The sequence below is a fragment of the Callospermophilus lateralis genome, chromosome 9, assembly GCF_048772815.1.
Source record: "Callospermophilus lateralis isolate mCalLat2 chromosome 9, mCalLat2.hap1, whole genome shotgun sequence".
NCBI classification, from domain to species: Eukaryota; Metazoa; Chordata; class Mammalia; order Rodentia; family Sciuridae; genus Callospermophilus; species Callospermophilus lateralis.
Genome location: NC_135313.1, coordinates 61,309,799 through 61,325,868, shown reverse-complemented (window position 1 = coordinate 61,325,868; position 16,070 = coordinate 61,309,799). Strand labels below are relative to the sequence as shown.

Here is a 16,070-nt window from a genome sequence, read left to right as displayed (position 1 = left end):
TAAAAATGGACCCAAGAGTGGGGCCTGGACTCCTTTCCCTGGATAATTCTAAAGAAGAGATGAAGGGTGCCCTTTCTTTAACCATGACTAAAAGCCCCAAGTGAATTCCTTTCCTCACTGGATCATTTACTAAGATCACCAACCCATTCAACAGATACCTTTATTAGCAAATTCAGTGATGCGACAATCTTTCCAAAATTTACAAATGTACAGTATTTTTAGCATTACCTTCAGACAGCTTTAGTGCAAAGATATACATATAGTACATCGTGATAATTATTTGTAAAAATATGAAACGGCGTAAGTAAAAAAAAAGAAAAAAGAAAAAAGACACACAAGACATTTCCAAATACAGGCAAACAGAGAAAAATATACTTTTTCTTTTTTTTTTTTGTAAAGGACTGAACATGAACAAATTTTTTTTTCATTTGTTTGTAAAAAATAGACGTGCAAAAATGTGTTTCTAATTATTCCCTACATCACTGGTGTGTGGCTATACCTCAGAATCTTCTTTAACGAGATTTGCTGTGTCTTTAAAAGTGTCCTCTGTTGCTGTGTAGCCTGGACTTGGGTCTTTTTTCGGGGAAGTCTTGGTAGGGAGAGAAGGAGATGGAGGTGGGGCCACGGCCACGCTTTCCTTCTGCTCCGGGTCCATCTACAACCACAAGGAAACATTTATTCTCCCAACATGACCAGAAACAGTTTTGAGTAAAGAGTAATCTTTGTCAATTTGCTCAGAAAAATCTGAGCTTATGTCCAATGTAGTATTTCTTTAAACAAACAAACAAAAAAAATGCACTAAGAACAATTGTTAAAAATTACCTCTGCGTAGATCGGATTTTCAAAGTTGGTAGTTTGTTTTGGCTTTCGTTTGAAGATATTCCATTTTGTAGCCTAAATGAAAAGAAAAAACCAAAACGTTCAGTTATGGAATTTTTGGGGGGGTACCTTTTCCTTGGTGCAGCTTTTAAAATTTCTTCTCGCAGAAGCACAAAGGAGTTTGGGACCTGGTTCATGTGGTAAATTGTTCTATTCTTCTATTGCTCCCAAAACAATAATTGAAACTTTCCGGGCTCTTCTCATTTAATAATTTCAAAATGGTTCTTTCTTTGAAGCGTACAGTTTACCAATCTGGACCCACAGTGTCAAGACGCTTTGCCACGCTGATGGCTCTGGCTAAAACTAAGACACACAAGAGGTTTCTAGGGCTGCCCAGAGACTGGAAGAAAAAGCCAAATTGTAGCTCTTGTTTTTTTTCTAAAAGAGTGTCCTGATTCTTGTCTGGTTCAAGTGTGTCCTCTCTTACGTCATCATTTCCTCCCAAAATCATCATAACCACAGAAACAACTAACATTTATTGAGTGCTTACTCTGGGTCAGGAACTACACTAAGATTTTTACAAGTTTCTGATTTAATCTTCTCAACAACCCTCTGAGGTAGGTCCTCTTATGATCCCTGTATGACAGATTCTGAGTCACAGCGAGATTGAGCAGCGAGCAGGCAGTGAATACTCAAAGGCTCAGGGAAGCCCATAAGTTGAAAGATCCAAAAGGAAACCACCTTAGTCAATGGTGGGTGGCTCTCACCTTACTGAAGCATTACCTGGCAGGAGATAAGGGAAGAGACAGCCTACTCCAACAGGGAGCCGAGGCAGTTTTAAGGGATGGCTCTTGCTCTGTGAAAGTTAGGACCAGCTTGTGCTAGGAAGCACATGACCACAGGAGATCCAGAAGAGGACATTCACTTAACCCAAACTGCAAAGAGCACCTACTCTATACATGGTGCCACCTCAGGAAGATGAAGACATGCAGGTCAGAGCCCGGTCTGTCCATGGAGAATGGTAGAACCAAGCCCAGGAGTTCCTATTCGTGACTTTGAGGCCTTGCAGCCTATGTACTGACGAAAGATAAAGACTCCTTGGCATATTTGAGCCAATCTCCAGTGATCTTAACCAATTTCCTCTATTACTTTTAAGCCACACTAGTGCTCAGCTACCAAGAGACAACAGGAACAGAAAGATCCCTGGGCACACTGTGGAGAACGAATCTTAGAGGGTTTCGCCTCAACTCACTTAAAAAAGTAAGAGGAAGAATCAACGTGCTGCAAGACAGAGATGAGAAAGGAAGAGTCTCATCTGAAACAGCTTTCAGATGAGTTTTCCTTCTCTCTCTGAGCACTGAGGAGCAGGCCAGAGGTGACAGTCCCCCTACTGCAATCCCCTTCCTGCACAGTCTCGGGGAGAGCTGTCAAACAAGGTCACTAGACTTAAAATGGAATTAGAAAACATGTATAAACTAAATCTGGCACTGCCCTGGGGTTGAGTCAGGACTGAGGACCCAATATGGGACACTCAAGTATTCTGGTGTCTGTGGAAAACTGATTTGCAACATCCATTTTTAAATGTAGTTTAAAGGGGAAAAAAGTTCAATCCCTTGAAAACTATGAAACTGAAAATTCCTTTCTAAGACAACACCTATATGAGTGTGTGTGTGTGTGTGTGTGTGTGTGTGAGAGAGAGAGAGAGAGAGAGAGACAAGAGAAGAAGAAATAAATAATGAAAAGGTACACAGAGACCTTAGACATAAGCTCTTCTCATTAGCAACAATTTAACCAATAAGCTTTCATTTTGACCCAAATGAACAGAACCAATGTCTGAGGTGCTTCATAGCTAAACATCTCAGGAGATTTCCAAATTAACTTTGCAGATACCATTTTGTTTATGGATTATACAACTTGGGATATCATGACTGCTTAAAAGGATACTACCTTAAAATTTCATTTCTTCATATTACTTCAAAAAATCAGTCACAGAATCTCAGAACTGAGACATTCTAGATTTTATTGTTCTTACCTGAGGGAGTATGAGAGTGTGTGTATGTGTGTGTGTGTGTGCGTGTTTGTGTGTATGTGTGTGTAATGGATGATTTCTAGGGTCATAATGAGTTAGGAGAGACACTACTGGAATTTATTGGACAGGCATCAAGAATACTGAAATATCCTACAATGCACAGGACACATTTTCTAGCCCAAAGAACTGTCCTACTCAATATGCTGATAGTGACCCTAGTTAAGCACATTATTGAGGACTTTAGGGTCCAGAGAAAATGGCTTGTCCAGAATTAAATAGCAAGGTCTGGGATAGCTGCGTCTGTGTCCATTAAAATTGGAGATACATTATCCATTATAACAGTTTTACATCTAATGTATTTATTGAATTTCTATCTGAATTCCAAATAATCCTCAAGTTGCAAAGATCTAACAGACATGGTAGAGAAACTCCACTAGATGGTCTTTTTCTTTTAATCTTCACTACTAAACACTATGCCTGGTTGAGTGACATACTATTGGTTCACTGGCCAGAAAAGAGGGTATAAATTAGTGCCATCTAGTGGTCAATATTGGTAATATTGGTGGAGCTTAAAAAAAAAAAACAAACAAAAAAACCACTTCTACGTTATTAAGGAGGGAAGGGTCATTTATATGTATCCTCAGCACAGTGAAATATTTATTCAAGATAAGTGAGTACCTACAATTAGATTTCCATGTTCTGCAGATACTGGATCTATAAGTCTGTTTTCCCTTCTTTGTGATATGATCTCTCATGGATTAATATCCACCCAGCAATTCCATTTAGGAAATTCCACTTTGCAAATTCCACTCAATTGGAATGATGTTATCTGAGTTACCAGTGTTACCTGAGTTCCATCAGCATCCGGGGAGGTTGGTTTTGGCTCTATCTCAGAAGGGTTTATGGAACTTCCATAATTCTTATTATCCACATTTCCAGACATTGTCATCTGTAAACATATTGAAGTCCCTTATCCAGTTTTCAAAGAATTCAGTAATAAATAGATTTACCACAAAGTTTCTTATCAACTTTTTGGTCATGTTTACCACTTTGTCCTCCCATAGGTGTGGTCGGAAACCATTTTTGTTGTATGGATAGACCAGAATTAAATGCTACTTCCAGCTCCCCCCAGTCAAAAGCACCACCCCTATGTCATCTCAGGCCTTAATCCTGGGAGGCAAAGGTACTGCTCACTGGCCACACTCCTAGTTATTAATACCAATTCCTGTTGTTTTCTCTATAACTCTCTACTCCTACTATTGACCATATTTTTAAATAAAAGTTGAATACAGGCAGCCAGGTCATAGAAGAACAGTGTGAATAATTCCCCAAACTCACTGGTGAACTAAGAATCCCACCTTCTAATACTAAGAATAAAATTAATAATTTCAGAGAACTGCTTAAAAGAGGTTGAATTTTTTAACTATAAAGAAATTAAGACCCCTTTGCACATTTTTATAACATTCATATATTTCCAAGATTCCCTCTTAAACCCAAATTACCCTTGCATATAAATTACAAGGAAGATAATCAGCTCCTCGTCCTCTAATTTCACATTTACCGCTTTGTTTCTCTCAAACTTGGGTACGTGTTTATGTACATGGCCTCATTTTGTTTCAAGTGAAAATGCCAATGAAATGTCATATCTGTTTTCATCGTGCATTAAAGTTTTGCTATCTGGTTATTAAAAAGGATCAGGGCAAATGTATTCAATATTCAAATACTTCTGCTCTGAAGAAAGCTATTTGTAAAACATTTCCATCCTATATTAAAATATGCTGAATTTAAAAGCAGTTTTGGAAGTTATTTATTGTCACTGAGACTATGATTGTTTGTACAAATGAGGTACAGGTGACAGGTGCTGGGGCTACTGGTCCAGACCTAACGAAAAGTTCTTTTCCTTCACCTGTACGCTCATCTCTTCTCCCAGCTCCACCTTTTGACTTTGGAGACCTCACACTTTTCAGAAAAGTAGTGCAAAGGCAACTATAGGGAGGTCCCTGGGCCTTTGGACATACCTCAAATCACACCCTTGCGACACCAATCATTCACTAACTCACTTCCTACACATTCAGAAAGAGCCTATGACACATCAGGCCCTGTGCCTGCCTGGCCTCTGAACGACTCAGCTCTCACTCACTATGACTCCTCTCAGAATGAGCAGCTGAGGGGAATGATAGCACCCAGCACGGCCACCATGACTCAGGACCCTGTGGCAGCACAGGGTTCTGAGCATCCACAGGGCGGTGTCCAGGGGCCAGCCAAACACTGCAGGGTGAAGCTGAGACATGGGCTGCTGCGCTTCCTTCCATTTGGAGGAAGGTTAGGGGACTCTCCCTGGGACACTACTCAATGCAACAAGATCCAGCAGCAGCAGCTGACAGGAAGAGCTGTGTGATGTCCCACCTGGGATGGCAGGACCACTTGGACGGCACCGTCTCTGGCTGCGTACATTGGGTTTTCAAATATTACAGGCTGCTTCCCCATTTCCATGGCAAAGTGTTCATCCTGATGGGATAAGGAAGAAAGAGAGATCTTACTTCACTGATCTGATGCATAGGCAGAGAAATGGGCCCCCCTCGCACCTGTAGGCACACTAGGCGCCTCACCAAATGTATCCAAAAGACGAAAGGCTAAAGAGCATGATAAAATGGGGGTGCAGCTCAGTAGTAGAGGTGTTGCCTAGCATGCACAAAGCCCTGGGTTGATCCCCAGCACAGCAAAAACAAAACAAAACAAAGAACAGAGACACAAAGCTTCCAAATGGCAAATCATTATTTAAGGTCATAGAAATGCACTAAAATATCTGCTCAAGAAAACAGAAACACTCTTTCTATATCTGAATTCTCTACACCAAAAACTCACTGGGGAATGAGTATGAACAACTGGAAAGAGAGGGTGGTAGAAGAAGAGAAAGCAGAATAAGAAGAAAGAAATGGAAAATATTGCACTTTCAGGCAGGGCAAAAAGTGGCATTTGGGGGAGGAACAAAATACTGAAAGTGAATTATAGGGAGCCCTCTCTGTGCCAAGACTATGCTAATCTCCTCCTAAACTATCTTGTTTGGTCCTCACAGGAGATATTCATGTACCCATTCCACAGTTGGGAACAGCAAGGGTCAAAGAGAGCTAGCTCCATGCCTATCATCACATACTTCGAAGGTGGCAGGGCCATAGTAAGAATCAATTCTGACTCTAAAATCACTATTCCCTCAGCATACATAAATGCAAAAATATTTAACTTGGAAAAATATGATTCTTTTCTCCTTTTGTACACATAAAATGTTATCAAATAAAACCAAAATATTGTGTTCTTTCACCCTCAAAAAAAGAGAGAGAGATAGAGAGAGAGAGAGAGAGAGAGGAAAAAAGAAAAGAAAACTCACCCATAAAACTTTTTAGATTTTAATTAAATTTAAGACCACGGTTTCAGTGGAAAAGTGAAGCTTAGACTGCACATAAATTTCAACTTTATTATTACCATTACTAATGTTTTTAGGTGAATTTCTGCAACACACAGTGCAGACTTTATTCTTCACTTCAGTATTCTTAAGGTTAATTTTATTCTTTATAAAAGATTCTTTTATAAAAATCACAAAAATGACAACCTTCAAATAATCATTTGGAAACCCTACTCACCAATGCCATTGATCTGTCAATAATAGACTCAGGGCCAAAATCAGATACTCCAATATCCATGTTCACATCTGCCCCTGATCTGAAGGTCACCCCATTTCCATTTTCAGAGGGTTTGACAAGACTGCTTAAGCTGGAAGGAACCACAACAGTGTTTTATCATTTAAAAAAAAAAAAAAGTTGCATCAGTTCCCTTTCCTCCTTCACATGCTAACTCTTACTTATATAAAATGTGCAATTCCCACCCTGAATGTAAAAACATCAAATATGGGAGTGAGTGGCTTTGTTTACCTGGAAACATTAAAACACATTCTCCAATGCTGAGATCTAAGAGACCTGTGGGGCACGTCCAGGAATAAAGCCCTGTGATGCATAGTGGCACAGCCACCTGTCCTAGCCTGACTGTCATGGGGCACACCAGTAGACGCAACCATCTGGACTATAGAACATGCTCTGTCACTCAAGCTTCAGAGACTACTCGATGAAAAAGTAGTGACTTGAAATGACAGCTTTAAATCCTTAGTACTTTTTCTTTCTGCAGAATAGGTGAACTTTTGTACTTTTAAAAACCTATTTATTCATATGATCATATAGGCTTCTATTTTATATTATGAAAAACTGACCTTGGCAGCTTGGGCAGAGCAGGCAAAAGGGAGCCAGTTTTCCTGTAGTGGAAAAATCCTACAATTGCCAGAGCTCCAATTATGATGATCAGGAGGATTGTCAACAGCGCAGCCATTGCTGCTGTTAAAGAAGGAAGAAACAGAGAGCATATCAACACACACGGAGAAGGGAAAGGACTCACAAGCTTAGCAGGAGGAGCTGGAGGCGAGGACCAGGAATTCTTTAAATAGACTAGGTTAAAAAGAATAAATGACAGTATTCAAGTTAGTGTTCCCAGGCTGCTCATATTCTTGACTTACTTGTTCCTGGAGGGATGCCTTTCGAAAGCCCAATTTGACAATGAGTTCCTGTGTAGCCACTAGAACACCTGGAAGTAAAAGGAGAAGCTTTCACTAGCCCTGTTGCCTCTTAGGCCCCACTACAATTTTATAAGCACTCCGAGGAAGAGAGAGCTTTGACTGGTAAATTACACGTTGAACACACCATGCTGCCTGCATAACGTCTGTTTATCCTGCCAAGAGATGACGAGCAGAAAGAACGGGGTCTGACTTCAGAAATTCACTCACAATGGAGTAGCTGTGACACTACACGGTCAGTCCCATCAAATAAACCTATGGGCGTCTTCTCTACTCTATGGAATTTTCACCTAGAAAGTGCAAATGGAAACCATACTTGTTTCCTCTCCACTGATATGCTTTCATTAAACTTTTTAAACTTTTTAAAAAGTTTCTGTTTCTCTTGCTCTGTGTATGAGCTTTCTCAACAGCCTTCTTCTTTGCAAATCTTTGGCCCCATCTTTCTGCATATCAGGGATGCTCTGCCGACAGCTGTTCTCCCACCCTCCCACTGACATGTCATCATCCCAGGCGAGCAGGAAAGAGACAGTTGCCATTTCTCTAACTCCTTGCTCCCCAAGTGTGGCCCCCCAGCTTGTGGCATCCCCAAGAGCTTGTTAGAAATGCAGAATGTGAATGAGAATGAGCATTTTTACCAGATCCCCAGATGTTCGTTGGCCTATTATAGTTTGAGAAGCACTGCTTTAGTCCTCAGAGACCATCCCAAAGCAGGGAAAGCTAGTTAAACTGAGAAGATTAGTGAACCAGCAAGGCACCTGCACTTGTTTTCCAGGCTGCGTTAAGGTCTCGAATTCCCCCAGCTGACCCAAGGCCTGTGGCTGGGACCTCAGCATCCAGACTTACTTGCATTGGGGGAGGTTGTTCTCATCAAAATAGCAAGTTCCTCCGAACATACACCTGCATGGGGGGGGCATGGCGATAGGAGGTTCGATGGCTGCAGAAAGGGAAAGCCATGCATGTGTTAGTTGGCTACTCAGCAAGGTACCCACACCATGCAAATGTGTCCAGGGCTGGGGCTGGGGTGGGCCAGCTAACAGTCTCCCTGGGAAGCCATCACCTGCCCCCTAAGTCAAGTGAATTTCCTTATCAATAAAAGCTCTTCAGAGCAATATACATTTTGTAGCAAGAAAATAGGCAGTTGACAGTAGAGAGATGCTAAACTCCAGAACTTGTATGAATAGTTAAAAGAGCCTCATGGTAAGAGAATCTTTAAAGACATTTACATTCTTGTTTGAAGTTTTTCAAATTCTCCTCAATGACCATTAAAATTGAGAGTTTAATTTAGATACACTTCAACACTATAGCACAGGCTCCAAAGCATCAGTGGATCAACTAATCAACACATAGATATACACAGACAGACACCTAAATAAATACTTGATGGACACTGAGCAGGAGATCTTATTTTTTAAAGTCCTTCCAATGTAAGGAATAATTCCTCCTTCCCATAGGTCCTGAGCCTGGTTCAGAACCTATGATGTGTGGAAGATATCACCTGCCAAAGGTGTAAGAAAACTAGATGTTCTTGCCCAGTAAGACTTCGCCACGTGGACCCTAAACGCCCCCATCGTCAAGACTTGTGCGGGAGATGCAAAGGCAAATGCCTGTCTTGCGACAGCACTTTCAGCTTCAAATATATCATTTAGTGAATGAAAAAAGTTCTGCTGAATGTGTGCTAATGGAGTTGGCATGTGAGCTTTTCCCAGGCTCCTTTCTACCTCTCCCTCCTCGAAATACTTGATGAAAGGCAGTGTATTTTGATGAAGCCTTCAAAATAAAGGTATTGCAAAACAGTTAAAAAAAAAAAGGAATATCAAAGGAAAATCAAAGGAATATATGATGTCATATATTCCTTTGATGTGCCTGATGGGTCAGTAATGATCCAATGCCTTATACTTACAACATGTTTCATAGATATTTTTGTGTATTTTACTTAAGGAGTTGACTACTCTCCTGGTTCAGCCCTTCAATTTGAGTCTCTACTCAATGTTACTTTTACCAAAGAGGCCCTCCTGATTCTGTCTGCAAAAGCAAGCAAAAAAACCACCTGCCCATTCTCTCACTCTGCTTTACTGTCTGCATGGTACATTCCCTACCTATTATATGTTTAGGGGTTTCTCTTTTTATTGTCCTGTTAGAAAACACAATGAATGAGAGCAGAGAGAGAGTTTTGTTCACTTCTGTTCATTCCAGTATTCAGAACGGTGCCTAGCACATAGAGGGCACTCAATAAATACTTACAGTGCTAACTGATAAATTAATTTACCGCTCCAAGACCATATGGAATGAATACCATCATTAATGTGCTCACTTTGGTGAGTTTTTTAGATAAGAATCTCAACATAACCCATTTGGCACAAAGTTTAAGAGAGGAAGGTAGCAGATGAGGTGACAACTTCTACAACGTGAAACCACAATAAATGTCAGAAGGATCCATGTGCAGCATAGAACAAATTTTGTTCAAAATATTGCTCAAGATATTGAAATCTTGCCAATATTTCCCCAGCAGTGCTGGGATGAGCATGGGAGCAAAAGGGAAGCAGGTTTTTGTCTCATTCTCCAAAATGGGCCAACTTTCAGTCTGGTTGGGACGAGTAAAAGGGCTTAACCCTGTTTAAACACTTGCTCCCCCTGCTGGTAGAAGGAGATTAAGCCTCTCCATTTCTCCATCAGCCAAAAAGTGGAGGGCAGCCCCAAGGTGTTTTTTAAGAATAGGAAAATAGTTAGAGACACTAGTTGTTCCCCACGATTTACTAACTCTTTAATTTAAAAGAGTCATTGAAAAACAGAGTCTTGCCCAGAAATTATCCACAGCATTTGGGATGAGAATTAAATCTCTTTCTTACTCTGGCCTTCATTTCCCAATGACATAAGGTATCTTTCAAAATATGGCCCTTTTTCAGTTGTCAGAACTCTGAAATGAGCATGTGAGAAAAACCATGAACATCCTCTAGCCCTCCTGTCTGTACTATACAAGTCCCTCCCACCTCAGGAATATGGTTCTTCACCTTGAACTCAGGTTAAGCTAAGTAAATTCAGGGACAACAGAAATCCACTTCTGGGTGAAGGAAAGAGGAAGAAAACTCACCCTTCAAAAGGTCTTTACAAGGCAACACAAGTGTAGATTTAGGACCTGTTTCTCTGCAGATCTTAGCAAATCTCAGAAATCCTTGTGCCTCTGGAGTCCACTCATCTCTGTTTGTGTTTCCCACACCCCTCATCCTTCCTTCTAGCTACCCCTTTCACCTACTTTGTTCTGCAAAGGACACAGCACACAGGAATTCTTAGGCTGCCCGGAGGATGTCCCTACCTGCATCACACATAGTGTTGCTCCCTGTTATAAAGTTGGACCCTTGGGGACAGGCACAGCTGTATCCTCCAGGTCTCAGTAGACAGAGGTGGCTGCAGATCTGTTTGCACAGGTTGGACACTGGAAAGCAGATGAGAACAGCAGTTAGGTCCTGATAGGAGAATGAATACTCCACCAAGGGTGTGTCCATCCACTGGGTATGGTCCTACAGCTTCCCAACATCTCTAGACCATTATGTGTTATCTGGAAACTCACCTTCATTCACACTTTCATCCTTGCCACCCCACCAAAAGTGGCACAGAACCCCCCCCCCCCCCGCCCCGTGTCCTCCATCCCATCTCTATATCACTTGCATTGTCTATTGGTACCACTTATCTCCTCTATTGCCCTAGTAGGTTTGGAAAGTGGGTATCTGTTGGCCAAACCTCCAAATGTAACTAGTGCTAAGCAATTTGAGATGGTTCAGAAGACCAACAAGACCCCAGGATTACACCCAGATTTGTTTTTAACCAGATCTGGGCAGGTTATGATATACAGTCTATCCAAGGCATACACTGGATGAGATTCCCACCCCAAACCTCTAAGAAGAATTTTCTTCTGGTCTCAGTTCACTAAATAAATGCAAGAATCTTGGCTTCCCCACTGACTCTCATACAAGGATCAAAGGAAGTGCCTTGTCAGAATTCAACCTGGAACTAGACATACTAACTACTGAGCCAGATCTTGCAAACTGAGCTTTGAGTTGGAGAGAATCAAACTTATCATTTCTGTTAGTAAGGAGAGAACCTGAAGTGAGGAACTTACTACAAGCTATTTATTTCCTTTTCTCATCTCAAAACTTTCCTCTCCCCTTCATCTTACACTATACAATGCTGAAAAATGAACCATAACACAGTTAACCTGAGGAGGTAGGGCCCAGAGCTAAGAAGCCAAAAAAGAGGGGAGAAGGTAGAAATTCACGTGACTGACAATTTTGAACTAAGACTCAAGTATCTGAGCAGTGTGGCCTGACCACTTGAAGAGTGGTTCAAACTGATATTTGTGAAACCCATTTTGTGACTTCTTAATTCAACTTAGCAGGGGTCTGATGTCTTCTGGATTCTATGGCCCAGAAGTACATATCCACAACGCCAAACAAGGAGGACTTAAATATTTTTACATTGACTATGTTTTTTTTAATGCTGGTGGTTTGTACGATTTCATTTGACCTCCAATCTTCTTTCTTTTGTCAAAATGGTTCATCTTCCTACCATACCCCCACATAACCTCTTTAATGCACCAAGAGAGCAGCCTATTCTTACCCACTACCCCTTGCCAATACTATAGCCATTCTTTTGAAATGAGGCTTCCAGATAATAAAGAGCACTTTATTCCAAGGTTGGTGATTACCTGATCGATTATATCTCAGTTGATGAAAGATCCGTACTTGAGTGAGCCAAGGGTTCACGACCAGCATTTTCTCTTTCTGTCCTTTCCCAAATTTATTTTGTTTCCACACTTCTCCTTTATCCTTAGATACCCAGTATAGCTGATCTTCAAAGATGTCCAGACTGTAAGGCTTCAATGCTGCTTATGACAGCAATGGCAGAAAAACAAAACAGGGTATTAAAAAGATAAGACCCCAGTGCATGTCTGATGATATTCAGACTGAATTAATCCCAAATGCCTGGAAACTCCTGGAACATTCAGGCATATTTTCTGCACATGTGACCATGAAAGTGCTGCACTGGGAGATCAAGGTGACAGAAATTACATGAGATTAATGCATGCTGCCTGACACCAATTACAGGGCACTAGCTCACATTCAATTTGCTGATTTGGTTTCATCTTTGGAAAACAATTTGTAGAGCAGAGATTTCAGGTTTTCCTTTGAACATAAGACACCATTGGTCAGATAGGGAAAATGTGATATGTACTGGACCACTGCAACTCTGCAGAGTCTGGACAAGAAAACAAAACGCTCTAGATGTTTCTAGATGTTTCCAGTCATGAACAATGAAACAATCTCGCATAACACACATGAGTAAGTCTAGAAGCGATCAGACATGGATTGATATGGGTACTCATGAACATGCCTCAGGGCAAGCCAATAGAAATCTCAGTTATTACAATATCTACACCTGAGAGGCATTTCTTAAAATTCTGTAAAAGGAGCAAAAAAGAATGTAATTACTGCTAGTCGATTCATTTGCATTTAATTTAGCAGCTGGGAGTTGATGAGCAGAATTATGGAAACCATTTCCTAAGATCAGGGTTCCTTCTTGAGAAATGGGCAAAGAGACTAGAAATATGTTAATTATTTTATGTATTAAATCTAACTGATTTCTAACCTGTTTTTATAATGGTTCTCCTATCAGTTCCATCATAGTTTATGGTTTCAATGACGTCCTCCTTGGAGTCACTCCAATAGATCCGGTCATTGTTCAGATAGTCAATAGAAAGGCCAGTTGGCCAGCCGAGGTCCTCGGAAACCAGGATGCTGCGATGCTCCCCATTCATCCAGGCAGACTCGATTTTAGATTCTTTCCCCTGGTCAGTCCAGTACATGAGCCTATAACAGAAGTATTCTTCATTGTAGCTTCTTCCCTAGTGGTTTCCCCCCTAGCACAGAGAGTGGAACAGTACCAACAAAGCACAGTCTTTCACAGAGACCTGGGTGCTAAGTGAGAATATCTTCATACTCTTCAGTATATAAGGAGCTTCAGTAGATAAGGAGCTTTTCTTTGCTCTTAAGATATTATATATGTAAGATACAAGAAGGAAGGACTAATGTTGAGGTTAGGTCCACATTACAGTTTAATCTTATCAGGCAAGCATTTTTTAAGTGTCATTGCTAAGTTTCTATGGGCGCTATTTAACATGAAAGTCAGGATAGTTTGTAGTACTTTAGGTACAATTACCGGCACTACAAAGGGTCATACTGGTCTTGTCCAAATAGGAGAAGTGTTTGGGGCTACTCAAAAAAAAATTTTTTAAGTTACTACTCTGAAGCCAAATTAAATAAGTAAATATCAATTTATCTAGTCCTAAAATTTTCTTGAAATGCAGAGAAAAATGACAAAACTAGTTCTCATGCTGAGATGATAAACCACAAATTGGAACATTTCTATAAATCAATAGTACATATTTATACATATGTTATTTGATGTACTTGCATATTTGGGAAATAAATGTTTAATTCTATACAATGAAATATAACCAAATCCCTAGTTGAATTTCAATAAATGAGTTACTCTTATGAAAGGAAAAACAACTCTGATTAAGCCTTTGCTTAAAGAAGTAAAGAACCCAATATGCAAAGAATTTTAAAGTTCAGTCAAGGAGTTTGTGTAACCGAAAAGGTTCTCAGGAATGTTCTCAAAGGAATTTCCCCATCAGAAATTATTGGTCCTATATGATCCTAGGGCATATTATAATTCTTTAAACAGTCATAAATTCCATTCTAAAATATCAGAGGACAGTTTCAGTACAATTAGAAAAAAAAATCTTTAAAGATGTATAATTTTATGGAAACCCAGTGGAGATTATCCCAATCATAGAAGATTCCTTCAAGGACTCACCCTAGTTTGGGATTCACAACGATCGCAGCTGGTTGGTCCAACTGAGTGGAAATCAGCCACTTTCTGTACCTTCCATCAAGCTTCGCCACCTCAATTCGTTGGTTCTTGGCATCAGACCAGTAAATATGCCTAAGTTCCGAGGGACAAAGTTAAACAATGGAAACGTCTAGGCTGAATATTGCTGGGGGAGAGGTTTTAAGATGAGAAAATTCAGTTTGGCAGCTCTGGTCAACAAAACAGCTACTGAGATACTGAGATACCTGTAATCAGAGCACAGAGCCCCTCTCTCAGGAACACCCTAATCTTTCCAGACAAGGGAACATCTTTGGAAAGTTACCTATGGAAGAATGATCAGCCAAAGCAGCTGAATCAGCGAGGATTGGTAAGAGAGGTGGATGCCGCAGTCGGGCTGGTCTCTTATCAGGCATTTTTATGAGACATGTGTTTCAGGTAGAACTCATAAGGCATAAGCCTGGCTGCCCAAGAGTCTATTTCCTCCTCAGCAAAGAGCCCCCACTGGCATCAATAGGAATCTGGTATCAGCTCCAAAGATGAGTGGAATCAGCATTCAACATAACCAAGTCAGCAAGGCCACTCTGACCTTATTTCCACTTCTAAGCCTGCAGGTCTCTGTAGCTTACAAGCAGAAAGAGCTGCCAGGATTTCTTAATTCCCTCATCCATTAAGGCTGAGAAACGGGTAACACTTCAAACAAGAGGACCTGCCATTGCCTGGTTGGTTTTCCAAAGGAAGTGTTAAATGTCTAGAGTTTCAAGCTTCTGACTGCACTAATAGTTCTCTGAGGCCCCATTTTCTGACAGAAAAATGTTGAAGTGAGTCTCCTGGAAGCCTGCGGGCACAGTGGGGACCCAATTAACTTCTTCAGAGAAGCTCAAGTCTTCCAAGAGCCCCAGAAGGGTTTGTTAAAAGGTGAGAATGAATTTACACTGCAAATGAGTCTCCATTCTCCAGGAGGGCAGTGAGCTGCTGAGGCTTTCCTCTCCAACATCTCTCCATTATGAGTTCATTTGGAAGGACACAGGGGATGCTGATGCTATGAATGCTTGAGTTCTTTTGCATGTAATTACTTTCCCCCACTGTCACTTGAGTGCCAGCCTCCTCCTTGAAGGAGGAGCTGAATAACTTTCTCGCCCTGGTTTGCATCCCAGGCATCTTCCTGAGGGTTCTGACTTAGGGATCATCCAAAATGTGTGGTTCTGGTCCCTAGAAAGGATCCTAGAGCCAGAGGGTTCTACAAGGTCTAAAAGAAAAGAACAGAGCAGATGCCTCCATTAACTCAAAAGCCAAAGATGAAGCAGGAAAGTCAAATTCTCAATCAGTTCCAGAGAGCTAGCCTGCTGCAACACAAGATGTGGTTTGTTCCTCCCCAAAGTAATTGCCAGAGAGAAAACAGTTTAATCCCAACTGCTTTGCTTGGTGAATTGTGAGGCTGTTCCCTTGCTTCACAAAATATACAGTGCTGCCATAAGTGACAGTCAGTTTTGGAATCCAGAACTCTGTCTGCAAGAAAGCTCTACCTGATAGAATACAGAATCTTGATCTGGGTGCTTTCTCAAACCTTCTCAAGACATACATGGAAAACAGGAAAGGATGATGTTTACATGACACACTAGGGTAAGCAGAGGAGGTTGCCAGGCCAAAGGCAAGCCCAGGCATTGCCCAGTGACACCAACAGCTGAGCACATCCATACCTGGGCCCAACTGAGTCACCTGCCC

General features: G+C 41.0%; 1 protein-coding gene across 1 annotated transcript in view; it reads right to left on the bottom strand.

Annotated features, from left to right (window-relative positions):
* Positions 1–493: 493 nt before the first annotated feature.
* The window catches only part of Lrp2 (LDL receptor related protein 2), a 184,431-nt gene continuing 168,854 nt past the window's right edge, over positions 494–16,070 (bottom strand). The window contains exons 69-80 of the mRNA XM_077110314.1: positions 14,334–14,462; positions 13,104–13,324; positions 12,163–12,339; positions 10,774–10,893; positions 8,307–8,397; positions 7,407–7,474; positions 7,107–7,227; positions 6,487–6,616; positions 5,255–5,356; positions 3,696–3,797; positions 823–894; positions 494–655 (exon numbers count right to left, since the gene is read on the bottom strand). Coding sequence (XP_076966429.1) covers positions 494–655; positions 823–894; positions 3,696–3,797; positions 5,255–5,356; positions 6,487–6,616; positions 7,107–7,227; positions 7,407–7,474; positions 8,307–8,397; positions 10,774–10,893; positions 12,163–12,339; positions 13,104–13,324; positions 14,334–14,462 — 1,495 coding nt within the window. The remainder of the gene's footprint in view (positions 656–822; positions 895–3,695; positions 3,798–5,254; positions 5,357–6,486; positions 6,617–7,106; positions 7,228–7,406; positions 7,475–8,306; positions 8,398–10,773; positions 10,894–12,162; positions 12,340–13,103; positions 13,325–14,333; positions 14,463–16,070) is intronic.